The 26,211-nt window shown below is 55.7% G+C and overlaps 5 protein-coding genes across 5 annotated transcripts; 1 reads left to right on the forward strand and 4 right to left on the reverse strand.

The window, feature by feature from the left end:
* Positions 1-1,425: 1,425 nt before the first annotated feature.
* Positions 1,426-3,937, reverse strand: TRIREDRAFT_5202 (uncharacterized protein; the record flags this gene model as incomplete). Its single annotated transcript, XM_006967892.1, has 6 exons — positions 1,426-1,911; positions 1,980-2,297; positions 2,362-2,661; positions 2,725-3,321; positions 3,399-3,598; positions 3,676-3,937. 6 exons carry the CDS (start codon positions 3,935-3,937, stop codon positions 1,426-1,428), a joined length of 2,163 nt encoding a protein of 720 aa, XP_006967954.1.
* A 4,172-nt stretch (positions 3,938-8,109) lies between these two features.
* On the reverse strand, positions 8,110-10,635 carry TRIREDRAFT_67110 (uncharacterized protein; the record flags this gene model as incomplete). The annotated part of the gene is made up of 1 exon (XM_006968033.1): positions 8,110-10,635. The coding sequence occupies one exon, from the start codon at positions 10,633-10,635 to the stop codon at positions 8,110-8,112; it is 2,526 nt and encodes an 841-aa protein (XP_006968095.1).
* Positions 10,636-12,720: 2,085 nt separating this feature from the next.
* Positions 12,721-13,017, forward strand: TRIREDRAFT_110496 (uncharacterized protein; the record flags this gene model as incomplete). The annotated part of the gene is made up of 1 exon (XM_006967969.1): positions 12,721-13,017. One exon carries the CDS (start codon positions 12,721-12,723, stop codon positions 13,015-13,017), a length of 297 nt encoding a protein of 98 aa, XP_006968031.1.
* A 276-nt stretch (positions 13,018-13,293) lies between these two features.
* TRIREDRAFT_80784 (uncharacterized protein) lies at positions 13,294-20,634 on the reverse strand (the record flags this gene model as incomplete). The annotated part of the gene is made up of 8 exons (XM_006968034.1): positions 19,938-20,634; positions 18,729-19,869; positions 18,322-18,672; positions 17,406-18,265; positions 16,575-16,681; positions 14,085-16,505; positions 13,921-14,029; positions 13,294-13,864 (listed from the first exon to the last, which is right to left on the reverse strand). The coding sequence occupies exons 1-8, from the start codon at positions 20,018-20,020 to the stop codon at positions 13,294-13,296; spliced, it is 5,643 nt and encodes a 1,880-aa protein (XP_006968096.1). The 5' UTR covers positions 20,021-20,634.
* A 714-nt stretch (positions 20,635-21,348) lies between these two features.
* Positions 21,349-25,611, reverse strand: TRIREDRAFT_110499 (uncharacterized protein; the record flags this gene model as incomplete). Its single annotated transcript, XM_006968035.1, has 4 exons — positions 21,349-23,817; positions 23,854-24,389; positions 24,455-25,382; positions 25,465-25,611. The coding sequence occupies 4 exons, from the start codon at positions 25,609-25,611 to the stop codon at positions 21,349-21,351; spliced, it is 4,080 nt and encodes a 1,359-aa protein (XP_006968097.1).
* Positions 25,612-26,211: the final 600 nt, after the last annotated feature.

Raw genomic sequence — 26,211 nt, forward strand, 5'->3', positions numbered from 1 at the left:
GGGGGGGGGGGGGGGGTTCGAATTTTGAAGTGATGAGGCTGTTTATGTGCAGCTGCAACGAACGTCCTTTGCATCGTATGAACCATCGAAGGGGGGAGGTTATATTTTTGAAAGATGGCCCCGAGATGTAGAGATAGATGAGAAAATGTCCTTGGTGATTAACGCACCTCACAAGAGGAACAGTAACCCTTCATATACGAGGGCCAACTTCACTTACTGGTACCATTCTGAGCAGACACAGAGAGACACAGGAGAGACGCAGATGTGTGCTCAAGCATATTCTTCTTTCACACATGGCAAACAATATGTAAGGGCCGAGTGCGAAACAAACGGATTGCTATTCCAAACAGATGGTGGACTAATGAGATGGGAGCAGCACAGATTCGTCTGCTTCTTCGCTTCATTGGCCTTCAAACTTGGGCATTGGGCCTGCTCACTGCTGTGGGGCTTGGCTGGCCATCCGAGCAGATGAATTGCTCATGCGATGCAAGCTCCCAGGTAGAGACCAAGATTGCCTGTCAAGAGATTGTTTATTTGTGGCCGCGGCGGAGAAAAGCCTGAGACGCACAGCTATCGTATAAAGAATAGGGGAAGAAAAAATGACCCTACATCAAGATAAACACGGCAAAAGTAAACCAAGGCAGCATGTGAAAGCAATACGACCAAAATCGAGTCTTGCAGGATGAAAATAAAAAAAAAAAAGATAAAGGGAAAATATAAGGTTTATCGTACACGAGTAACTCCGTTACCCAAATTATAAAAACCTATTCCCTCCTTTTCTCTCCCCTCCGTCCGTCAGCGCCCAACACGTCTCTAAATAATTCCTTCGCTAATCCTGTCGCGCAACGATGGCAAGACCCAAAAACGCCTCATCCCGTGGCGTCTGCTCCGTATATATCGTCATGTAGAGAGCAGAACAAGGTTGGAGAAAATATAGAAAAGAGGACTGGGGCCCCTCGGATGCCGTGTTTGGGACTGGACAAGGCTTCCCACTCAGCAATGCCCAGCTGCTCCCCGGGTCTTGTTCGTTGCCGACAAGTGCACACTCCCACCACAGGGTATCAATCCACCGACACAAGGACGTGCGGAAAGCACGGGTTTCCAAACGGCTACCGCAGACATGCATGTGGCCAGAGACTGACTGGTATGCTGTCCCGGTCTCTCTCTCTCTCGTAAATCAAAGCTTTTTCCAAACTTGTCCAAAGCCGACAAAGGAAGTCCAAATCAAAACCGGTAGCAAAAGAAATTTGAAGAGAGTCCAAAGAACAAGCCAAAACAAGAGACGCCACCATGCTCCATCATGAATACCTAGGGACATGAAAAAAAAAATGGCGTGGTCCGCCGTGCTACAAGAGCACAGCGTAAATCGTGGGCGAGATGGAGATGACGTCAAATAACGGGAATCGAGCAAGTAAGAGTGGCGCCTCAGGCCGGGTTGCCCTTCATTCGCTTGGCCATTCGAGGAGTAGTCTGGGGTTGGGGCTTGGCCCTGCTCTGGATGCCGTTGACCTGAGTACCGCCTGCTGTGGCCGAATCGTCTTCGACCTTGACGGTGGACGGACGCCGACGTTTATTAGAAGCCGGCGATGTGTTTGCGCTTGGCCCGCTTGAGCTCGTCCCTTGCTGGCTAGGCTGGAGCTGCATGCCGGGGGCTTGGCCCGGCGCAGGGCTGCCGATGTGAGGCGACCCCGGGAGGTTCATGTGTACCGCAGCAGGGCTCGCTCCCATCGGGAACTGCCCGAAACTAGGTGTCCTTGGCCCCTGGCCCATGGTCTGCCCGTTCATCATGGGTGCCGGGTTGTTGTTGATCTGGGTTGCAACGTATTGTTCGAGCGCGCCATAGGGGCTGAGGCCGGGATTGGAGTGGAAGAATCCAAACAATGGGTTCATCTGGCCCATAACCTCCACAATCTATAGCAATCGTTAGCTCGCATGCTCTCCTTGCTACGATGGTCACCCCAAGCCCCGCTTCAACATACCTCGAGGAACTGATGTACCGCCTCCGTGACGCCCTTGCTGTTCACCGCAGAGTCCGGGAGATCGACCAAAACCCCAGGAGGCTCTTTCTGAGGAGACTTGAGCTGGCGAGCCTTGCCCTTCTTGGACATTTCCGGCGACTGCTTGCCGTCCATCGTATTTACGCTGCGCCATTCCTTGATCCATTCATGTGCCGGCTTTGCAGCTTCAATCACTCGCTTTCGAGAAACGTATTCCTCTTGTCTCGTCGTGAGGAATTCGAACAGTTCAATCTTTTGTTCGGCATCGAATTGCGCCCGTAACGTACCAGTGGCCACGAGCTGGAAGCAAGATGCAATTAGCAAACGAGGTGCACAACATTGTGAGACAGAGCATGTGACATACATGTGAGCCCGTCTCGAACCAGTAGACGAAGCTGGCCCTGGGATTCTCGATGCAATAGCAGTCTCCTGGCAGATGCTTGTCACTGCTCCCGCTATCCAGAATGAGCTGCATGCTCTTGACGCCACTGCTGAAGTGCGTATGGAAGTAGCGAGCAATCGCTGGGTACGAGATATCGTACTGCTTGTCCGGTGTGTCCTCGGAGTCGCTGACGTGTAATGTATGTCGGAACACGCCGTTTGGGGAGAAGAACTGGGCTACAAATCGATTCCAATAGGACATATCGTCCTTGTTCTTTGCGCCCTGCACAACCGTGTCAGCATATATAAATCCGCTTCAAGCATCACGACATCAAGGAAAGCATACCGGGAAGCCGCTAAGGCGTTCTCCAAACTGCATCAACTTCAACAGACACCGAGTCTTCATCCCTTCCCTCATCTGCTGCTGTTGCATCATGGACGACGCCATCAGCTGCTGGGCGGCCATCTGGGCCTGGTTCGGGGGCTGAGCTTGCTGGGGCTGGGGTTGTCCAGGCGGCATCTGGTTCGCGTGAGCGGGTGTCGGGGCGGGTGTCTGGGACGGTGTCTGCTGGCCAGAGGGAGCTGGTGTGCCTGCCTGAGAGGTCTGCTGGGGGGCCTGCTGTGACTGGGGCCCAGGCTGCTGCTGTTGCGGTGGTTGAGGTTGCCCCGGAGGCTGCTGGTTCTGTGGTTGCTGGGCGGCCATCTGCGTCTGAGCCGCGGCAGCCATGGGGTTCTGCTGCTGCATTCCCATGGGCTGCGCGTTCATTGCCATGTGCTGCGCCTGGTTATGGCTGGCAGCCAACTGCTGATTATGCGCCACCTGCTGTTGCGCCGCCTGTTGCGCCGCGGCCTGATGATGCGCTTGCTGGGCTGCTTGCTGCTGGGCCGCCGCATGCTGCTGGAGGGCCAGCTGTTGCGCCATGATCGCCTGCGAGTTAGGCCCCTTGGGTAGAGAAGAGTGTCAATAAGTGTCCTGCTCCTGCTATCACTGCGAATCCCGCATGCACAAGAGTAACTCACGGCTACATGGCTCATGGCGGCGCTCCGCTGTCTCAGATGCTGAAGCTGCTGGGGGCTCAGTTGCATGCCCATGGGTAGACCGTTGACGCCCGCGGTGTTCATGCCTTGAAACTGCTGGGCGAACATGGCTTGCCGTTGTTGCTGTTGCAGAATTTGTTGCTGTCGAATGGCAGCCATTGCGCTCGGGTTGTTCATGCTGACTATACAACGACATTCACATGTTAGCACGCGCAGTTCAGTCTCTTTCGGAGCACTGTCGCCACGTTGGGGCACTCACACTGCTGTTGCAGATGCTGCTGCTGCTGCTGAAACATCTGCTGTTGCGCGGGGGTGAGCTGGTGCACCGCGTGAGGGCCAGGACTGGCACCAGGCGGCATACCGCCCATCATGGCGGGATTGACCTGGCCTCCTGGGCCGGAGACGGCGATGTGGCCGCCAGCGAACTGGTGAGGCATGCCGCCGGGCGCGCCTTGCTGGCCGGCGTTGGGAGGCATTCCGGGGGCCCCCATGGGATGTCCAGCAACTCCAGGATGTCCCATGGCAGGGTGCCCCGCGAAGTTGGGGCCCATACTCGTAGCCATCATCTCTCGTCGAGGTCGGCTATCCACAGCGTGGATATCGACAAGCGCCTGCAGACACTATTGCATGCGCACACGAGCGAGGCTGCGGAGATGTCGCGACCGCCGTCGATGTGGCCAGTAGTCCGCCTGACGCTTTCTGCTGTCGGCTGCAGGTCCTGCTGTGCCTTGCCGTCGCCGTCGTGTCCGCCTCTTGTTCCTCTCGAGATTCGCGTCGCGGCAGCGGGAAAGCGTGGATTACGGGGTAGCAGGCGGTGGAGACGGCTGCAACCTGGTCGTAGGCGCCCAAAAGCCGGCAGGGAAAATGGGAAATCAAGTCGCGGGCGCAGATGCGTGGCCGGAAAATGCGAATGAAGCTTATGGCGAGAAGAAGCGACGAGAGGTGCAGTGGCGACGATGCATCGGCAGCAGTTAATGCGGTCCGATGGGTAAGGTCTGGTAGCTGGTGGTGCGATCCGTGATACCACACCAGCCCGACTCAAGGACAGCTGCGACGGGGGTGACAAATAAAACAGGCCTGGCGACTGAGTGGGCAGCACGCAGGGGAGACGAGCCCGAAAGAGAAGTGGCTTGTGTTTGGGGACGGCAGAGGAGGGTAATGGGCAGAGGAGAGCGAGAGGGAAGAGAGGCCGGGCGATGGGACGCGGTGCAGGGCGCGAAGAGTGGAAAATATCTCCCCGACCGAGTTCAACGGGAATCTGCAGAGAGCCCAGCTTCAGCCTACCAGGTAGTGTGAATGATGGCGGCAGACAACCGACCCAACCGGCAGAGGGCTTGCTCGGTTTTTAGCAGCAGCCGTTCTTCTTCTTTTTTTTCCCACCTTGTTCCCCTTTGTCTGCCCAGCGAGATTTTGCCCAAAATTCTGCAGCGCGACTCCCAAGCACTGGTCCCCCACGGCGAGGATGAGGCAAAGCAAAGCGGACGAGCTGCGAAGGGAGATGCAGAGACGGACAGACAGACAGACAGACAGACAGAATGCTGTGTCAGGTCTCCAGGCCGACTGGCGAGACGTCGCAGTGCAGGCCAGGCGTCGATAATGCCTGCGGGAGCGAGACGGCGTTGGATCTTTGGTCTGCGTGGGTACGAGAGTGGGTGACCAGGGGAGAGAAGAGAGAGGCTCCAGGGGACGCCGGTGGGGATTATGCAACTAACCCGTGCCAAAGCCCCGCTTCTGACGATAGCAATCAAAGGGTCGGCCACAGAGAGAGACGGGGAGAGAGTGAGAGACTGCGCTGCCTTTGCCCAGAGTAACGATACTGCGTGGCAGCCAAGGTGAGCGAGAGGAGGATGAGAAGAGAAGAGGGAATTAAAAAAAAAAAAAAATAGCCAAAATTGTGCGAGATGAACTAAGAGAGGACGAGTTTCTTTTCGAAGAAAGGCCCCTCCAGCGCTTTCAGTACAGGTAGCATGTACCTATGGAGGGATCTACCAGAGAGAGATGGCAAGCAAGCAAAGTAAGGTATAACCCGCCGGACGGGGACGGATGGCGGGCAATCAGCAGTCTTTATATGGGAAGCTTCAGGTTCAACTCTTGGGCTGCTCAGGCCAGACACGCTAACCCGCATTGCAACTGGAAGCTCGGAGGAGCTGTCGTGCAGTTCGCGCTGCTGTCACAGTTCCTTCATCCAGCTGCCAGGGCCGCACTCGATGCCATACGAAAGATTGTCTCTCTGCCATTATTCTCCGTTACCTACCTAGTACTCTCCATCAATCGCTCATCAGTCCAAGGCGCGGCGCTTCAGCCTTTGGAGTTTGGGCCATGTCCACTCTGCCCAAGACCCCCCAAAGTCGGTGGCTGGGTCCGTCCGTTTGGGAGGTACTTCAGGTGCTCATTCGCATCTGCCATCCGTCTACCGAGGCCCTACTTCGCTAGCTGCACCGCTAGCATCGGCATATGCCTGTACGCAGGTCTGCAGCATCCATAGCAGATCTCTTACACGCATCATCGAGAGGCTGATGGGCTGTCCGCGGTACCTGGCTGGCAATCCGTTGCGGACCCCGAGATCGAAATCGTGTCTCTCCCACCAATCTGACAGCCGTGGTAATACTAGCAAGGCGTGAGACATCTGCGGCCAGGAACTCGTCAATAGCAGATCCCGATCACTCATCGTGACGGCTGCAGCGCATCTCGATCTTGCTTTTTGGTCTTGAACTTCCAAGTATCTACAGTACCTAGTCTATGTCATTCCCGTGGCAAGATCAGATCGAACTTCCAGCACCAACAGAGCCCGCGGCACCTGTTTCGTCAGTGCTTCGTACCTCGGGTCGATATCGTATCGCTGCATTCATCAGCCTTAGCAGTTGTCCCAAGCACCAAATGCAACTTTCGAGGCGCCATTTTTCGCATGCCGCCGCTAATGCTTTAAGCGGGCAGCAGAGTCACGTGTGGTTTGCACAGTACAGTCTACGCATAGAAAATTTTGCTAACACTGTCTTTGAATAACTTCCTGCGCGAGCGAGCTTCCGACAGAATTCTTCCTTCCAACCTTCCAATCTTTCTCCTCAAGCAAACATTTGCTGTTGCAAACCCTGACAAGCTATGCTGCCTTTCCTCTTCCTCGACGACGGCGGATGAACTCGAGAGTTTGATTTGGCTCCCGTTGGTTACTTACGATCTTCTCCTCGCTGTTGGATTTGGAAAGGCAACGCGTTTGTCGGGGTGAGCTTTCGAGGCTTGGTTTGCATTTCGCCGTTTATGGCTTTTGGTAAGTCTTTGCTACACTTTTTCTGTGCCTCCCGCATGGTTTCCTCTTTCCCACAACACACAAATCACCTTGTGTGATTCCCCCTCTCTCTTTCATGATGACACTTATCAAACGTCTTCTTTTCCCAACCGAATCGACCATGAAGAAGTTTTGACTACTCGGATCCTCAGGATCTGTTACTTGCCAGTATACTTTGTCTGACCTTGACCTTTTCTCTCCCGCTCATTGCAGAATCTTCATTTTCTGTCCTTGGCTGGCTGTGCTAACTCCTAGCCTCAGATTTCTAGATATCTTCTCTCGCTTGCTACACCCAATCTTCCCTTCGACTAACCAGCACTGCAGCCCACCGAGCGTGCTTGCTGATACTCATATGGTGAGTCTCTTCTTCTGTTTGGTTTTGGCAGCAAGTCTTTCGACATGTGTTTTTTTGTGATGAAAGTTTCCATTCTATTCGCAGTTTCCACTCGAGTTCCGATGAGCCTTTTTCTGGAACAGATGAGGGTTAATACTTCCTTGGATGTCTGATCAAACACATGTCTCCCTTTCTTTTTGTTTCTTTCCCTTGTTGGCTTGGGTTTCTCGTTCATCAGTTGAACATCAAGCTAACTCTCTAAAGTTTGACTAGGTCTTCCAGAGCACAATTGCTCATCGTAGAATTTCCCTTTCTTAGATAGCATATTGATATCGTGGAATACATTCTTCTCTCAAAATTGCCTTGATCATCTCCTCTGTCCTGTGCAAATTCTGTCTCGCTTCTCGAAATTTCGTCGTGATGCAGACCATCGTGATCCAGAACTTTTTAGTGGAGCTCACGGTGCCTGATTTTTTTTTTCTGATTGGACCCTTGCTGCGAGATTGACGTGACGCTCTAGGCCATTTGCGGCGTAGCTTGAAACTCGCTGCGAGATTCAACCCTTTGGAGCTGGTGCTGTTTTGTGAGAGCTACCCTGTGAAGGCATGCTTGAAGGAGAATGCCATTGAAAAAACCTCCTCCAGGATGAGATAAGGGAAATGGGAGGTAGCCTTTCTTTGCAGTAGGCAGAATCCACTCTATATCGAGTGCTTAGTAGGACTGGACAGCCTTTGAGTGTGTTGTTAGTAGAGAAAAGGCATGAATTATACACAAGCTAGGAACAGCAGGACAACGGACTCGGCACCTAGTATCATGGATAGGTATCAAGGAGACCCGATATCATGGACAATCTTGGGCTTCAACTGCAACATCTTATCCCTAACAAGTGGCCATCGTGCCTTGACCGGTACATGATGAGTCAAATTGCTTCCAGGCAGCGGGTGCTCTCATAAACTTACTCTCCTCATCAAGAAAACGCCAAATCCTCATACTCCCTACCTAAACATTCACACCTCGGCTTAAGCAAGATATCAAAGGGATCCTGAACAGAAGCCCAGACCAAATAAAAATCAAGGCTAAACTACCCTCACTTCTTCCCGAATCTCATCCCTCCGAACCCTCCCCCCCACAATGCCCATCCTGTTGCGCCCCGTCCGGCCCCTGCCCAGCCAGTTCAGCTTGAGCATCTTGCACAGCTCAACCATCTTCCTGTTGCCCTCGTCGTCGACGTCGCCGCCCACGCCGCCAATGCTCGACAGCACGCTCATGCACTGCAGCATCCGGCCCACCATGTCGGCCACCTGCTTCGAGTCTTCAACATTCTGCTCGCGGACGCTGCTGAGGGCTCCCGACGGCGTAAAGGGGCGGATGACGCCGTCGCTGTTGCGGCTCCCAAGGCTGACATTGCTCACGGCCCGGCTACGGCTGCCGGCGGAGCCGTCGCCCAGGAGGGTAGTGCTCGTGGAGTTGTATGAGCCGACTGACGGGTCGAGCGACATGGCTGTGCCTGGGCGGGCCATGGAAAAGAAGGATTCGGGAGGGGAGGCGGAGAGGCTGGGTTCCAGAGGGGGAGAAGCGAGTGCCATGTTGGCAAACGCAGAGGGTAGGAACTCGAGTGATAGGCGCGAGAAGATCGTCTTGAGTGTGTCGTATCGCGGCAGGATGACGGCGTCGCGATAAGCCGTCAAGACCAGCCGCCTCACGTCAAGAACGGCAGAAGCAGGCAGTACTTGAGCTGGTTGTCCTTCTGCTGCTGCTGACGGAGACGGAGCCGTAACAACGCCGCCCCAAAAGTCGCGAGATTGCTCGGCCGTCATGATGGTTCCGCACCCAGAGACCTCCAGGTCAAGAGGGAGCAACGCCGCCTGCATGTACGGCAGGATAGAGGTAAAGGTAAAGAGCCACAGCTCCACGAGAGTCGGCATGAAGCGCTCTTCCGGCGTCTTCCGTAGCGTCCTGTCCATTGTGGCGAAGCCCGAGGATAAAAGCTCCCTGAGATCCTCCAGCATCTTGTTTGGTGACCTCTTGTGGACGCACCATTGGATATGTAGGCTGACGATCCGGTTGATATCCTCCACCGGGATACGGAGGTCCTCGCCTTGGAAGATGACGAGAAGCTTTGGCTTGAGGTAGTGCCAGGCGTCGTCCATGGATAAGCCTACTGCCGCCGACTTGCCGCCATCTATTGCGTCGAACAGGCTGCTCGATTGCTGGGACATTGATGGCAGGCTGCTGCTCCCTGGCCAATCCCCAGGAGCTGACTCACTGTCCACGCGGCTGTCCGATCTCTCGGCATTCTTCTTGTCCTTCTTGGCCTTGGCAAAGGTAGAAGTGGTAGGGCCCGGGCTGGCGGGGACGCTGAAGTTGTAAAGGCTGCTCGGTGCGTTGGGGTCGCTGGGTCTCGAGTTGCTGGCAGCTGACGATAGAGGCAGGTGGTATTCGTCCTTGAGCTTCTGTTTCTGCCTCGAGAGAAAGTGGTGTTTCTTCTCCTTCTCCTTGGTCTTTTCCTCCCCAGTCCCTTCGCTCGGTCGGATGGTAGCGGACGAGGAATTGTTGAGGTTGTAGAACGACTGACCAGTGGGATCAACGAGGCTGGTTGAGCTAAAGTTGCTTCGTTGGAGGGCTGACAAGGCCGACCCAATCTTGCCGGGACTGGGCAATGCCTTATCCTTGGTGTCCTTGGCACTGATCTTGGACGGCCGCGAAAACAGCTTTGCCTTTGCCTTTTCCGACTTTGACAGAGGCTTCTCTGCAACGGAGGGGGCAGATGCCGCGGCGGGCAGAGTTGGGAACGGCAGTGGCTGTGGGGATACGGACGGATCTCGAGGGGAATTGCCTCCAGAACGAGGAAACACAACATTGGCCGCGGCCGTAGCAGCAGCCGAAGACTGCGAGGCTGCCCCAAGCCTGTCCTGATGCGTTCCTCCTTGGGCACTGAAGGCAGACTCCCTGGGCGCGCTCGCCTCTGTTAGGCTCAGGGTAGGAGGGCTTATAGGGCCTTTGCCGCCGCTGCCCCTTCGAGTGTTTTCGGTTTCCGGAGCCGTCTGGGACCGCTGGCGCGACTGGAGGATATTCTGATGGGACATGACGGCGGCCTGCGCTGCGATCTGGCTGGCCGACAAGCCCGCGGTTGCGGAGCCTGAAGCCTGACTGTTGGGCCCCATTCCGACTTGCGACAGGTTGGATGTGCTTGTCGAGGGCAGAGTCGGCTCGAACATGCCCTGGGTGGCGGCGTGCTTCCTCGAATGGGTCTTGAGGACGGGCGACGAAGAGCCCTGGGCTGCGGTCGTTCGGGGGGCGGCCGGGCGAGGATAGGACTGCTGGGCGCTGGGGCTGTTGAGGGTGGCATGGCTGGCGGCGGCCAGCTGCTGATATATCGGCGTGGACGGGGTGTTGAGGCTGGGCCGCCGCGCTTTGGGGATCGCATGGGCGGGCGAGCTCTCCTCGCTACTGCTGGGCGAGTCAATGTGCAGGGGAGGTGGTCGAGACGAGCCCGGCGCATGGGCGAGGTCGCTGGACGACCGCGGCAGCCCAGGCAAGGGCGAGAAGCTCCCCGGGGGGCGGCCCTGGGACCGGCCCGAGGACGAGGTTGTAGGTTGCATCTTTGCGGAGCCGAGAGGGGATTCTGTTACATCTTGACTGTGCCGCGGACGTCGAGGCGAGGCGGGCGTCGGCTCGACAGGCTCGAGATCGCCGCCAGGCCCCGCGGGTAAAGCGCTTGCAGGCGTTGATGGGGCTTGGGCTAGGACTCGAGTGGCGGAAGAACGATGGCGTAAGCGGGAGGAGGATGCCGGAAGAAGAGATTGAAGAGCGGAGAGAGGAGAGCAAGATGCCTTCTTGGTATTGCAAACCCGAGGCTCAACGATGCTGATGGACGATGGTTTGGAGTTTGTGGTGTTGTTGCGCCCAGTGCGGCCGCTACTAGCAGGATGATGGATGTTGATGATGATGCATGCAGCGGCTTAGGTAGTCGCCTTCAACTGCCGTCTGCCGCACGGATCGCCGCCTTGTTCTTTTCAGTCGAGTCTAGGTATAGATGTTGCCTAGAGCATAGAGGCACAAGCAAAGATGAAGAGGAAATGCATTGTATTGACGTGAGATGGTCTGAATTGCCTTGATACCTAGTACCTACTAGAATTGCCGTCCTCGTTCACTTAATCTCCGCATGAAACAACTCGCAACGCAGCGTTGACAACAGCAATACCTCGCTTGCCCTCCACGAGAGGCTGTCCACACAGGTACCTCTCCCGTCGTTGAGGCTCTCTTCTCGGTACAGGTACATACCTACCCACCTAAGCTACTGCTGCACGTGGGGCTCACACACCCTTCTAGCGCCGGCTGAGCTCCAACCAAGGGAAGAAGGGAAAAAAAAAAAGAGGGTATAAAAAAGTTCTCGCGCGCTCGACCAGCTTGAGCTTTGCTTCCCTTTCCCTCTCCAAGCATCGCCCTCTTCAACGCTGCGTTTCCATGCTACAAACGGAGAAGGCACCTCGCGCAAGCCGGGTCTTCTCGAACCTCTTCGCATGTGGGAAATTCGGAGAAAGCTTCATAGCAGGAGGCAACACTTCCGTGTTGGCCTTCCTGTGCTCGGCTTTCACGCCGCCTTCTCTTTTTCTTCGGGAGGGAGAATGCGCCGTGATTGTTCTGAGTCCGCCTGTGATGGCCTGGCGTCACCCCGACGTCTGCAACAGACATCAGAAATCTTCAGGCCCGGGCGAGTAGAACGCCCCTCGTGGCGTTCTTTCTTCTGTCCCGGTGTCCTCTGGGAAGTCGTTGCGAAGCTTGTTGCGCAAAAACTTGAGTGCGATATGCAGCGTTCGTCTTTGCTTCGGCAAGATGGATCACACAATTCCGATCATTCTGTTGAGGGCGATGCTTCACCTTTTTCTTCTTCCCCGGTATGTTGTGAAGCGATTCTCAGTCCCTTGAAAGTGCAAGAATACTACTAACGGGTTGCACTCTCTGTCGAGATTTCAGATATTCTACGTTACGACTGCTGCTGCTTAGCTGCGCCCTCGAATCGACCTTAGCTGCCTGTGACTGCATTTTCTCCAACTCCCCGTGAGGAAGTTGCTCCATTTCTCCGAGTTGGCGTTCGGCCTGAGCCAGTGACGTTGGAATTGGCCCTGCTATAATGACGTCTAACTTCTTGCGATCGGATGGATGACTCACATGGCACAATGAATTGTGATTCCTCCCCGAGGGTAGCTCGGAATATCAACCTTCGCCTTGTAGTATACCACTCGTAGACAAAGTCCAAGCCATTGTCTGGCTGCTGGTAGATTGACCTACTCTATTGAGGTCCCTCGTAGATGGCCTCGGCGAGTCATAGTCTGGACTGTACTAGTATCGATGAATGACTTTTTGCAAGTCGCGCTTCTGTCTTCTTTGGCGTTGACAAATGGCATTGATCTTCGATATCAATCATCAAGCGGTCTAGAAAATCATCGTCATCTTGAAGGAGAAATGCCAGGCGTGATGAGTCCTCTCGTGGTTCCAGCCACGTGATCCCATCCTCACGATTCCTGCCCCTCCATGAAGCCTCAGCTACCCCACCAAAACACCAATCCGCCAGAGACCTACCGAGCAACACCTCAAGACACCCGACAACACCAATTTCCTCCTCATCCAACCCTCCCATACAACTTCATCACACAACGAACCACAAACCTCACCTCCTCGCAACAATGGCCGAACCAACAACCACCCTCACATCATCCTACACCTCCCCCACAAACGCCCCCTTCACAACCGCCGAGTCCATCCCCGCACCACCGACTCCCCTCGACGCAGCCTCGAAAGCGAAATACCTCGCAGCGCTGCGTGCATCCGTGTCTTCGGCCCAGGACAAGATCAACAGGGAGCTCACGGCCCGCATGGAAGAGGATAAGAAGCGCGAGGAGGCTGCTGGGTTGAAGCATACCGTGGATGACGAAAAGGAAGAGGAGAATTACGGCGAGGAGGTTCAGGGAGAGGAAGAGTAAAGAAAAAGCCACCACACGGACCATCGTCACTTTAAAAATGCTCTCGATTTAATGCGGCGACGCTCGACGTACGATTTATAGAGGATCAAATAACGCGCCCTTGAGATGTGGACAGAAGGGTATAGCCACATCGAACGAAGCAGATACAAGCCAACCCCAATCAGCGACTCCAAAAAGAACAACAACAACAACAACAAACGGCACCTAGCTAAAGAGTATGGGGAAAGCCAGAAAAATAAAGGGCAAAAATGGAAAGCTATGCGACAACTCGGGTGTCTAGTACCCTCTTCCCCAGCTGGGCTTCCTCAGTCCATCCGCCTTGGAGCCCGTCGCCCTGCTCAAACAGCCATAGTGGACGACGGTGTTGTCCGTCAACACGGCAATGACGCTTCCGCCCATCCTCATCCCACCGGCCAGCTTCTTGTGGCACACGACGCAATGCCTTTCGTCTGTGATGATGACATGGCGGTTCCTACCGCCCTGCCCTCCAGGCTTGCCGTCTCCGAGCTGCAGCTCGGCGGCCACGGATATGCCCTCTGCTTTGCGCAGCCCTGCCACGATCCGGGACTCGTTGACGAGGCTGTTGGCGGCTCTTATCCTCCCGCGGAAGTATGCCTCGAGGGAGCTGACGGGGAGATCATTGGGGATCAGCCCGAGTGTCGACGTGGCCGGGAGGCGGGAGCCGTGCTTGGACAGCAAATCCAGCGCTGGATCGAGGTTGGGCTTGTGGGGTGGAGGAGGCTGAAGATAGAGGGAGAGTAGCGTATGGTACACCGATGAACCGGAATCGTCCAAGTCATCTGTGTTTGCGGATGGAGCTTGCTGTCTGTATACACGGTTACAATAGCTGGATGGGAGTTAGTGTATTCGTTGATTCTCGAGCCGAAGTCTTCAAAAACGTACTCTTCTGCCTTGACATAGTCCTTCATCTTGAACACATATATCTCGAGAGCTTGCCGGTGTTGGCCCATGTTGCTCAAAACGACGGCTTGCGCTTCGAAGAAGGCGGGATCTGTCTGCGATTTAGCATCTTTGACTTGTTGTCTCTCCGGGATCGGTTGCCTTACCGTCTTTGGGAATCAATGCAAAGGCCTTTGTGAGACTGTAGACTTGCCGCGATTCTCGCAGGAACTTGACAAATCTCTCTTCCAAATCATCCCAATCATGCCCCCTCTCGCTTTTACTCAGAGCTGAAACATAGAGCTCCACGAGCCGGTTGTGAAAATCGGCCGTCGTGTCGTCGAGTTCCATGATGATGTGCTCTAGGTATTGCATCTCCAGCCTCTCGTCCAGCTTCTGCAAATACGGCAAGACCTTGTCGCGCGGCAAGGTCTCCGCATTCTCCGTGTCGCCTATGAATATCTCCATTGCGTATTCCGGATTCGCCTTGAGCGTCCATTCCGCGTACTCGAGAATGAGGTCAATCTCAGAGGGAGGAAGGCTTTGCAGATACTGTATGGTGCGATCTGGGCCGTGCAAGGCCGGGGCAGCCTCGTTTGGTTTCGGGGCAGCGCCGAACTTGTGCAGCAGCTCCAGCGCCGACCTGTGCAGTTTCTTGCCGTGGAAAAAGTCAATCAGCTCCGTATATCGATTGTGTTCCAACAGCTTCTCGTTGACGACGTCGGGGTCGCAAAAATTGGGGATGCGGAACAGAGAGCCCGCAAGCGACGGCTGTGAGAACATGTAGGCGCGGAACAAAGTGGTATCAACCAGCCGGAACGTCTCACGAAGCTTCTGCTCGCGTTCCATGTCGGATTCGTCCATGCTAATCTTTAGCAGCCGGTCTTCCGCCTCCTTCGTTGAGCCAGGTTGGTCTGTTCGCGGCTTCAACTTGCCCGTGACTGGATCAATGACACGTTGGAGGCGGGCGCGAGTACCGGCGAGATAGCTGTTCAGCTCTAGGACGGCCTTTGTGAGCTCTTTGCCCGAGAGCGGCTTGTCCTCTGATGCTGGAGCCTCTTTGGCGTTGTCTGAATCGTCATTTTCTCCATCCTTTTTCGAGATGATGGAGGCGACGTCGGCTTGAGGTCTCCTTTGCGACCCCTTGAAGTACTTGGCAAACCCTCCCACGGCGGTGGGGGACCCGACAGGCTCGCTGGCAACTTCTGGACTGCTTGATCTAGTTCCATTTGTCTTCTTCGTGGCTGCTTCCGCCGTCTCTTGCGGTTCCTGATAATTCGCCCATCTGGATAGCTCGCCTGCGATAAGAGGAGGAAACATCCGGAGGACCCGTTCTGGCGGCGCATGTACATCGTCTTCATTCATCAGGTCCATCGCTTGCCGAAACTTCTTTTGCTTGAACAGAGTTTCCGCCTTCAACATCTTGACCTCTCGGAGCGTCTCTGCTTTATTCTTCAAGAGAGCATCCTCAAGCATCTCCAGTATGCTGATGGCTTCATCAAACTTGCCCTTCTCGATGAGCTCCTCGATTTGCGAGTCGTAGTCTGTGGCTTCCATTTTCCATACACAGCGGTCGCTGGAGATGTGGAATCCTTTGCCTGCATGAGCTAGACTCACGGTAGGCGGAGGAAAATGCAGCTGTGCGGCGCCGGGCAGCGTGATTGTTTGCAGGAGGGACAATGTCTTGGGGTTCCGGACCTCGAGAGAGCCCTTGGAAGGAGGCTGCAGGGCAACAATGTATGGATATGAATACCCGATGGATTCAGGGGCAGACTGCCACGGAATCTGTCTCCTCTCCAAGGCCTTGCCCTCGTCGTTGACGAACAGCGTGTTGATATCCTTGGCGAGAAGCATCTCCCCATCGGACAATTTGGCAGCCAGAGGCTTGGGTATGTAATTCCCCAAGCCCATGTACCCCATTCCCGCGCTGCTCACGGCTCCGAAGCGGCTGCCCTGGCCAGACACTCCAACGGCACCGGGGCTCACAATGTCCTCAACGTGTTGTGTCACGGCATCGACGATGACGTAGCCTCCATTCATGCCGCAGACGAGCTTCGTCGCGCTCGCCCATGTGATTGATCGAATCGACTCGGAGAGCATGACCTCGGAAACATCGTTGCTGAGCTCGCTCTCGTGCCAGCTCCATAGCAGCAGTCTCCGCTTGACGGCAACGGCCAGTCGGCTGATGATTTCAGGTACGCCTGTATCGGGGTCTCTGACGATGTTGGACGTGATGGCAAAGCAGGACGCATTCTTGGTTCGCGAAAGGGTCTCGATGAGGTCGTAGGATTGCAGGTCGTGGAGAGAGACGTGGTAGTTGGACAGGGACACGATGGTGTTGGCCTCCTTGATGATGGCCAGCTGCTCAATGGCCCGCGTGGAGAAGCGTTCGACCTCCCGCAGCAGATCCGTCGGCTTGGCTACCGCGTCGGCGGCTGCGTGGTCGCCATTCTGCGGAGGAGTCGCATTCGAATTCGCATATGCATTTGCGGTGTGTGGAGGCAGCGCTGGGGAGCCGTTGGCGGGAAGCTCGTTGAGGCGGTAGACGCGAAGGGCGCCGTTGTTGAGCCCGACGAGGATGCGGTCGCCTGGAGACGCGGTCAGAAGGGACGCCGAGAGCGAGGGAGCGCATCAATGAGCAGGTGGGCATCCGTTACCATATGCGAGGATCGTCTCGATCTTGGACTTATCCCGCTGCCGGAGCTCTATGATGGGGCGAGCTGTAAAGGCGGAGAGCATGGCCAGCTCCAGGGAAGAGAGATTGCTATCCTTTGCTGGCGTGCATCAGATGGTTGGTGATGGGAGGTTGAGAGCCTTGTTTCTTTTCTTTTTTCTTTCTTGGTTATCTATCGCTCTCTCTCTCTTTCTCTCTTCCAGATCGTGGGTTTGGACGGTCTAAGCCGAGGTGCCCCAAGGTGCCATTCTTGCCTGAAGGAGGTGCCAGAGCCAGAGCTATCCCACGTCAGGTGCCGCTATCTCTTATCCCAACGACGTCAATGCCGGACAGTTGCGGCCTTGGTGCTACCTTAACAACTAAGGCTAGGCTGGAACGGAGAAGGCCGCGATACAGTGCATATTTGACAGGAGACACTGTATCATATAATGACGCCTAACATAACAGAACCAAAGGATTCCATTGCTTGAGATGGTAGATGCAAATAGGCGTGATGCAATGCAATCGAAACCAACAAAAACATTTGAACTTCATCTACAGTCTCGAAATTTCTGATTCAATGTCATGCCGCATACCCCATATAACCCGCCTGTTCCAGATGCCATGCAGCCCGTCTCCCTACAATCCAACTCTATACATGTGATATCTCGATTCGCCCACCGAACCAACAATCTGTCTTGACTGTCTGCAATAAATTAATCCAGGCCGGCAACTTCCATGATGCCATATCCGAGAGTCACGACAACCACCAGCGTGATCAAACTGCTCGGCACACCTCTGCTGATAAAGTGCTTCACGCTCAAGTAGCGTTGACCCGCCGAGTCCTCCTTCATGATTGCGGCTATGCCATGTTAGCAAACGCTCTATGAAAGCGGGAAGCGGCTGCGAAAACTTACTCATGTTGGGGAAACCACTGGTAGGCAGACCCATCGCGGCGCTGCACATCAAAACACCGCCCATCACCAACAGGTTAGGGTGCGGCTGGTCCATGGCCACGCCAACATCGTACACCAGCGGAAGGAAGATGAGTGCGGCCACCGTGTGGCTGATGAAGGTGGCGATGACGAGAATCAGCGAGGAAAACACGACCAGAACACCGTACAGGCTCATGCCTTCGACCCTTTGCGAAATGACCTCGGCAAGGGTATGCAGCAGACCAGAAGATCGGACGGCCTTGCCGAGCGACAAGCCGCCGGCGGCCAAGATGATGATGGTCCAGGGGAAGTTGTTGAAGTCTTCTTTCGTCAGAATGCCGATGCCAAAGAAGAGAACAATGGGGATGATGGCCACGACACCCATGTCGCCAAACACAGACTCGAGGGTGTGGCTAGTGCACCACAGAACAATGGTGACGAAGGTAACAATGGTGACAAACCACTGGACACCGGTGAACTTTTCCTTGAGAGGGCGGATAGCCGCAATAGTCGTCCCCTTGCCAGGTTGAAACGTGATGAGCAAAAGAAGCCAGATCAGAACGATTGAGACGACGCCAACAGGGATGACGATAAAGAACCACTGGAGCCATGTCGGTTCAGGCTGCATGATTCCCATGGCCACGACGTTTTGCGGTGACGCAATTGGCGACAGCATACCGCCAATGTTGGAAGCAAGGGCAATTCCGATGATGACGGCCTTGGACATGTTTGAGTCTGTTGGCAGAGTCCGCAACATGGGCTGTGATGGCGAGTCAGAACAGTCATGTCAGGAATCAAAGCATCTCATAGACATACCTCAATGATGGAAAAACAGAGAACAGGGGCAGCGACATTGCTGATGAGCATAGACGCAAAGGCGGCAACGAACATGTTGGCAAGGAGAACCGTTCTGGGCTGCGTGCCAGCCTTGCTCAAGATAAGTGTTGCAAGTCGCTTGTCAATCTTGCACTTCGACAGAGCAGCAGCAAGAGTAAAGCCGCCAATGAGGAGCATGATGACAGGCGACCACATGGAAGCGAAGATGGCCGAGGTGGCTTCCTTGGAAGTCAGACGCTTCGGCGGCTTGCTTGGGTCCTCCTCCCGAACTACTCTGAGGACGACAGCCAAGAAGGGGATAAATAGAGACGTGACAAACAGAGGAATAGTCTACGTGGAGGACTGGTTAGTAAAGAAGATGGGGAGAATTGGGCATGCGCACATACCTCGGTAGCCCACATCAGACTGACGAATACGAGAAGCGCCAGGCAATTTTGCTGCTCAGGGTTCTGCAGGATGGGAACAAAGAGTAGGGTGAGGAAGGCAGCCACCGAGATGAAGAGCGTATGCACAGCGCTGTTGGTAAGCCACAATGGCAGGACGATTCTGCCAATTGGCGTCTTGATCTGTGTCTCTGCCGGCCCAATCTCGTCGTCGCCCTGCAACCTCTTTGGCACGATGCCCGTCTCCTGTCCCAGCAACGTTTGGCCAAATCTGGCAGCCTCTGCCCTTCGCTCAATGCCGATGAGATCTCTCCAGACAGTGTTGCGTTCCCAGACAACATGCTCTCGGAGATGGGAACGTAAGTCTTTCTTGGCAAGCTCCAGGTCGCCCGCGACGACTACGTCGGCATAGGCAGCCTCCATCTTGGCAATGTTTTCGTCGAGCAGTTGCTTGGTTTCGGGTCGGAAGGGGTATGCGGTATCGACGTAGGTGGCGATGTAGGATGCCCGCAGCTCCTTGTCAAGGATCTTGTCAAACTTCTTGAGCACCTTGCTGAAACCCGTCCTGTTGAGCTGCACGTAGGACTTGAGCTCGCAAAGCTGGACATAGAGAGAGATGATACGCTTCTTCAACATGATGCCGGACGAGTACAGCGTCGAGCCGAAGAGGAGAGACTGGTCGCCGTAGTCATCAATGGTGGTGCTGTACCTCCTGGACCGACCAAACTCTGAAGACGCAGCCATGTCCGGGATGCTAGACGCCGTCCGTCTCCTCCCGTATTTGCTGCCCTTGCGTTTCGTGAGGCCCGTGGTTTCGTCATCGTCGGTTGCGCTGTCATCATCGTCGGAGCCATGGCTGCGCATGCTGCTAGGTCGAGCGTGGGTGCTCTGTGTTTCGGATTGCGTTGGACGCAATGTGGTGGATGTCTCCATGGACGGGCCCTCTTCTCCGATATCGCGTAGGAGCTGGTTGACTTCTTCGAGCAGCTCTCCTTCTTTGAGCGAGTAGAAGGAGCATATCTTTTCCAACTCGATGCCGAGGTATTTTGCGAATACGTCCTCTGGCTCCTCGGTCGATATCAAGGGTCGTGATTCGGCATCGCCACCCCGTGCCTGGTGCGCATTCTTCTCAAGTTGATATATCCTACAGAAAGATGCCATGGTTAGCTGACGGCTACTTGCGCTGCGCTGACTGGGTCCGGCGAGGCTTACAATTTCTTGAGATTGCTGTATGCAATGTAATGGCTGCTCCAGTCCGGAACGGCATTGAACTGGATGCTGTGAGAGAACTTCATCTCGTCTCGGGTCTCAAGCCACTGTCGCTTGAGCGCTCTCTTCTCCTGCCGTTGGCGTTGGCGGTCTTGGGCGGCCTTGCGCTCGGCGATCTCTTTGTAGTCGGAGAGCTCGTAGGCGTCGGGCGAGATGGATGGCGACGAGGCGCTTTTGCCAGCCAATTGCACACTCCCTCCTCGCTCAAAGGCACCGCTCGAGCGTGGTTTGTCGTCGACGGAAGATGGGGTCGGGTCTGTCGCAGGAACAGAGGAGGAGGGATTGCCAGATCGCTGCTGGGACTGAATGGTGGAAGATGGTGTGTGCTGTGTCTAGAGGTAGTAGTGCTGGTCTGAGTTGTGTGGTGTGGTGGTCAAGTGTGGTGTGTGTTCGACTTCTGGCCGATGTCCGAGAGAGGTTGTGTTGTGAGGGTCTCGTGGCTGAAGAACCGGAGGCTTGTTGGCCGGGAAGCGATCAAGCGCTACGTCGTTCTGTGGACGCCCAGACTCGTGCTCCGTATGCCGATCGTTTGAACTCTGGTCCGCCTTGAAGCTCCTTTTGAGTCAAGCCCTTGGCCTGGCGTGACGAGGCAGCGCCGATTCTGACCCCAAAGCGCGATTGCGGCGCTACCGGGCTCCAGAAAACAGTGCGGGCATTGGCAACCTGGATGGAAGCCTTATCGCAACCAGGTAGGTAGGTATTGACGTTGGTATGGAGTCACTTCAGGGAGCGGAAATCAGCGAGCTGTAACTGGCTCAGGGGGCGAAGGCGGGCAGCATCCATTGATCCATCCATCCATGTGACCTCCAGCTGACAGCCCTGCGCTACAGAGGTCACTGCTCGCTAAGGGGCTTGTTTCCAGTTGGGGGGGGGGGGGGGGGGGGGGGGTTTAGGGGGGGCGGCAGTGACGGAACGCACCGGCTACAGCGCATGGCAGCACCCGTCATGACAGCCGCCCGCTGGGAGCAGCCCCCCTGCACGCTGCAACCCCTCCACTCCAGTGCTCTGTGCTGCTGTCCGGCTCTTCATCCCCATGTCCAGTTGGCAGATGACTCGATCGCGAGACCTCCTTCTCGCCTGGCTGGCACAGACACAGCGAATAGCGACGATTCTGGATTTCAAGATGCTGCTTCTTCAGCTATATATTTCCCCTGGCGAGCCGCTCATAGTGTCTGAATCCCCCACGTGTGGGAATTGGTTCTAGCGATTGGCTGGTATCTATAAGGTCTATTGTCTGGATTATTAGGTACATGTCTTCATGATCAATCAAAAGTTTGTCTGCCTGCTCCATTACTGCCTGCTCCATTATTACCTCCGCTGCTTGTAAAACTCTCACTTTCAGCCGTCCACGAGTCTATCCTAACATCTGCTGCAGGGCATTGATCCGATACGACTCGCTCCTCTCCACAAGCTCCTCGTGACGTCCCTTGTCGACCACTTGGCCGCCCTCGACGACAAAGATCACGTCGGCTTTGCGGACGGTGTGCAGCCTGTGGGTGATGGCAATCACGGTGATGCCCCTCGCCGCCTGCTCCAGGCCCTTCTGCAGTGCCTTTTCGCTTTCTGCGTCGAGGGCACTGGTGCTTTCGTCGAGCAGCAACAGCCGTGGCTTTCGGACTAGGGCCCTTGCAATGGCCAGTCTTTGGCGCTGGCCTCCGGACAATCGGGACCCGTTGGGACCGCATTCCGTCTCATAGCCCTCGGGAAGTGACATGATGGTGTCGTGGATGTTGGCGAGCTTGCAAGCTTCTTCAATCTCCGCGTCGGTCGCCTCGTGGCCTGGCACAGCGCCGAGTCCCACGTTGAACTTGACGGTCCCGTCGAATAGGGCACAGTCCTGGGGAACCACGGCAATGTCATGGCGGAAGTCCACACCCTCGCGGGCGCAGATGTCGACCCCGTCGATCTCGACGACTCCACCAGCTGGGCGATACATCCTCTGAACAAGTGACATGATTGTGGACTTGCCAGCTCCCGACGGGCCCACGAGACCGCAAAACTGGCCAGCTGGTATCGTGAATGACATGTTCTTCAGGATCGAGATGTGTGGCCGAGCAGGATATGCAAACGACACATCCCGGAAGGTGACCGTGGCGCCACCGCGGTTGGGGTTGAGCACGCGACTGGAGCCTGCGTCGGGTGTAGCCTCAACGTCCTTCTCTCCACGTGAGGAGATGGCAAGCTCGGTGTACTTGGCACCAATACGCTTCGAAGACCCAAGGTTGATGAGGTTCAGGATTCTGGAGGCTGCCGCCTTGGCTCGCGAGACCTCGGGAGCCAACGTGAACATTTGTCCCCACAGCTGGGCGCTCACAAGCATGGCCATGAGGATAATGAGGAATTGAGCCTGGCTATACTCGCCCTTTGTGATTCTTGTCGAGCCCCACCAGTACGCAAAAGCGTAGATGAGGTTGCCGATGCTGTTGGCGATGGCAAGCCAGAAGTTGGTGTAGACGCTGGCCAGGGCCGTCTCTCTCTGCGGAGCCTTGAGGGCTCGACGATACGTATTCAGGATTTCATCTTCCAAGGACAACGAGGAAACCGTCTTGAAGGAAGTCACAGCCTCGACGGTAATGCCCAGGGCAGTGGAGAATGCTCCCGCATGCTTGCGCTCGAAGCGTGACAAGGAGCGCACCTGCATGATGCCGGAGCCCAGGAGTATGGGGACCGTGACCAAGCACACAATGGCAATCTTCCACGCAATGATGTGGGAAAGGATAATGGCGATCAGGAAGTTGACGACGATGGAGAACATGGTGCCAACGATGGACCCGCTGAACCCGCCGACAGCAGCAGCATCTGCAGTGATGATGGAGAGCAACGAGGCTGGTGAACGGCCTTCTGACTGATGCCAGTCCAGTTCCTGTTCGTACAGTGAGCGGAAGGTGAGGACGCGTAGCTTGTAGAGGAGCTTCTCGGAAATGTAGCCAAAGCCGAACCAGCTTCCCGTATAGGCAAACAATTCCACCACGGCCAGCATGAAGAAGAGGCCGCCGAAGAACTTGCCTGCCCACAGGATATGGTGGGTTGAGTTGCAGGGGCTCACGTTCGAGACAGTATTGCCAAAGATGACGCCTGCCGAAGAGAATGTGCCACCGACAATGACGGCAGAGAAGACGGCCAGGAGGAGCATCAGCAGATGCGGTCGAAGCATGAGGCCAAGGCTCTTGACGATGTTCCAGGTTGACTGATTGCCCTCGAGATCTTTGCCCTCTGCTGCGGCAGCCTCCGGACTGGATTCCTGCTGATCTGGCGAAGTCGAGACCGCAGACTCCTCCTTGGACATTGGTACAACGTCATCAACAACCGCATCCTTTTCCGAGAGCGCAAGCTCTGCGTCGCCCTTGGACGTGCTAGACATGGATGGCGTGTCATCCTGTTCCTGAGACGCCAGATTCTGTAAACGAACCATGCCGGCATACGAACCATCCAGGGCCATGAGCTCCAGGTGGGTGCCTTGCTCGATGACTTCGCCATTGTTCATCACAATGATGTTGTCGGCGTTGCGGATGGTGGACAGGCGATGGGCAATGGCGATGATGGTGCGGCCCTTGGAGATGGACTCGACTGCGGCCTGGATACGCCGCTCACTGGCTGAATCCAGGGATGCCGTTGCTTCGTCGAGGATGAGGATCTTGGGGTCTCGAATCAACGCGCGAGCAAACGCGAGCCGCTGCCTCTGGCCTCCGCTGACGAGCTTTCCTGCGGTACCAACGACGGTTCCATATCCGCTCTCTAGTCTGTCGATGAAGCCGGAGGCATCGGCCAGTGAGGCGGCATGACGGACCATTTCCACGAGCTCAGCCATGTCCTGCCCGTGTTCCTGCGCGACGGAGGTCAAGTCTTGTCCCTCTCTTACCTTGGCTGCCACGTCAGCAAGTCCCTGGCCCAGAATGATGGATTGGAACTTCTGATGCTTCTCCCAAGGCGAGTTGAAGAGTCCCAGTGCAATGTTCTCCAGGATTGACCGATCCAACAGCGACGGCTCCTGCTGAACAAGGCTGATGAAGCTTCTCAGGTTCTTCACGTTCAGGTCCCTCAGATCGTGGCCGTCGAGCAACACTTGTCCATCTTGGGGGTCGTAGATCCTCGTTGCCAAGCCAGCCACGGTGGACTTGCCGCTGCCCGACAAGCCAACAATGGATGTGAACTTGCCTGCAGGACACTCGAATGAGACATTCTTGAGCACAGGTTGGTCCGGCCGGGAGGCGTAGGCGAAGGTGACGTTGCGGAATGAGATCGAGGCGGCGGCAGAGTCTGGCAGTTTGACGCCAGCATCGGACCCAGAGTTGATGATGGCTGGGGTCTCGATATCTTGTCGTAGCTTCTTGAAAGCTGTGGATGCACCCCCGAGCAGAGGCAAAAGAGGTGCAATGGAGCCGATGATGACACAAGCTAACAACAGTGGGATGTCAGTGAATATCATCCAGGTGTTACCATGTGCATCATGTGAAACTAACCGTCGACAAGGAGGAAGATGACAGTGTAGATCTGTCCCACGGACACTCCGCTGGGATCGGCAATGGTCCTGACAATCTGATGGCTTCCTTGCCAGAAGGACAAGGCGTTGGCGGCATAGGCGATGAAGTAGAGAGTGCCGGCCTGGACCGCCGCAGCAAATGCCTTTTTGATGCCCTTTCTCTGAGCAGTCATCATATGAGAGGAGAACTTGGCCTCGAGGCGCGCGCCGGCACCAAAAGCCTGGACAACGGCAATGTTGGACAGTGTCTCCTGAGCGATGGAGGAGGCGGAGCCGATGGCATCGGAAACGGCAGTGGTGTACTTGCCCGAGAACTTGCTTCCCAAGCCTGCCATGAGGAAGAAGGCCGGGATAAGGGATAGCAGCATGGCCGCAAGGCGCCAGTTCTTGATGAAGGCGACAATATATGCCGTCAAGAAAAAGGACGTGCAGGCGATGCAGATGCCGACCTTTTCGGACGTTCCCGACTGGACGGCCTGGACGTCTGCATTGAGACGCGATGAAAGCTCTCCGGCCTGGCGTTGGTCGTAGAAGGTGGCATCTTGTCGCAGCAAAGCCTGGAAGTAGCGGTCTCGGATGCGGGCTTCCAGTCGACGGCTGAAGATGCTCCAGCAGACGATGTATATGTATATCAGGGCAAAGCTGGCAATGCCGATATACGTGAGCTCCAGCACCTTGCTGTCGACGGAGTCTTGGATTCGTGCGGCGTCGGCGGCGGTGGTATCCTTGGCATCACAGCTTGCGGTGTTGAGGTCGTCGACCAGCTGACCGAAGAGGATTCCCATGAGAGGAAAGGGGACTCCTGCTGCCGCTGCAGAGATGGCGCCGATGACGAGCAGGACAATGTCAACCCATGTTGGGTCCGCGTAGACGAGAAGCTGGAAGTAGGTGAAGAATCCCGAGATGAACTGGCCGGCTTTTGTGAGTATGCGAGCCCATTGAGCTTCCACGAATGTTCTGCAGAACAGAGATAGCACCGATCAAACTGACCTTTCTGAGTTTGCCTGGCTCTCCTTGGGCGTTGGAGATGGCTTCTACCTTGGACTCATTGCTGACTTGAGGCACCGCAGCAGCAGCAGCAGCAGCAGCATCCCCCGTCTCGCCAATGGGCGCTGCCGTGTCGTTCTGAGCCGCCATTGCTGGCGAGGAGCGGTTTGTCGATGGTTACTCTACAGGCCGCTGCACTCTCACGGCCCGTCTCAGCCCATGAAGAGATGGAATCGTCTCTTGTTGTCTTTGGTTCAAGATGGAACTGCCGTCGGAGCTATTACTTCTTGACACGGACACACAGCTTCCCGGCAGTTGGATGCTGACTTGCCGTCGTAGCAGTGCCCACAAAGGTCCTCTAGCTCTAGGTCTGCCTGCACGATCGACGGTAAGGCCACGATTGACTCGACGACTCGGACGCCCGCCCAGCCGTCTTGTCCACGTTTCTCCGTCTTCGTCTGTCTTGTCCGTCCCATTGCTTGCCCACGCAACAGCTTTTGGCATCCGGGAATGGGGGCCCTTGCTGATCAGCACACAGGACAGGGTATCATTTTTTTTTCTTGCTTTGGGCTCTGCCTTAGTGCTGCGACTTCACGAGCTGCTCCATAGAGGAACCACGACAAGACCGACACTATCCACCATCCCGGCTTGAGAGAGAGACAGGTCAAGCAATAACTTGTACCGGCTTGTCTCTGGCATGTTCCTCGACTCGCCAAAGATACACGCCCCTCCTCCAGGTTCGACCCTGGT

The sequence above is a fragment of the Trichoderma reesei genome (assembly GCF_000167675.1).
Source record: "Trichoderma reesei QM6a unplaced genomic scaffold TRIREscaffold_20, whole genome shotgun sequence".
NCBI classification, from domain to species: domain Eukaryota; kingdom Fungi; phylum Ascomycota; class Sordariomycetes; order Hypocreales; family Hypocreaceae; genus Trichoderma; species Trichoderma reesei.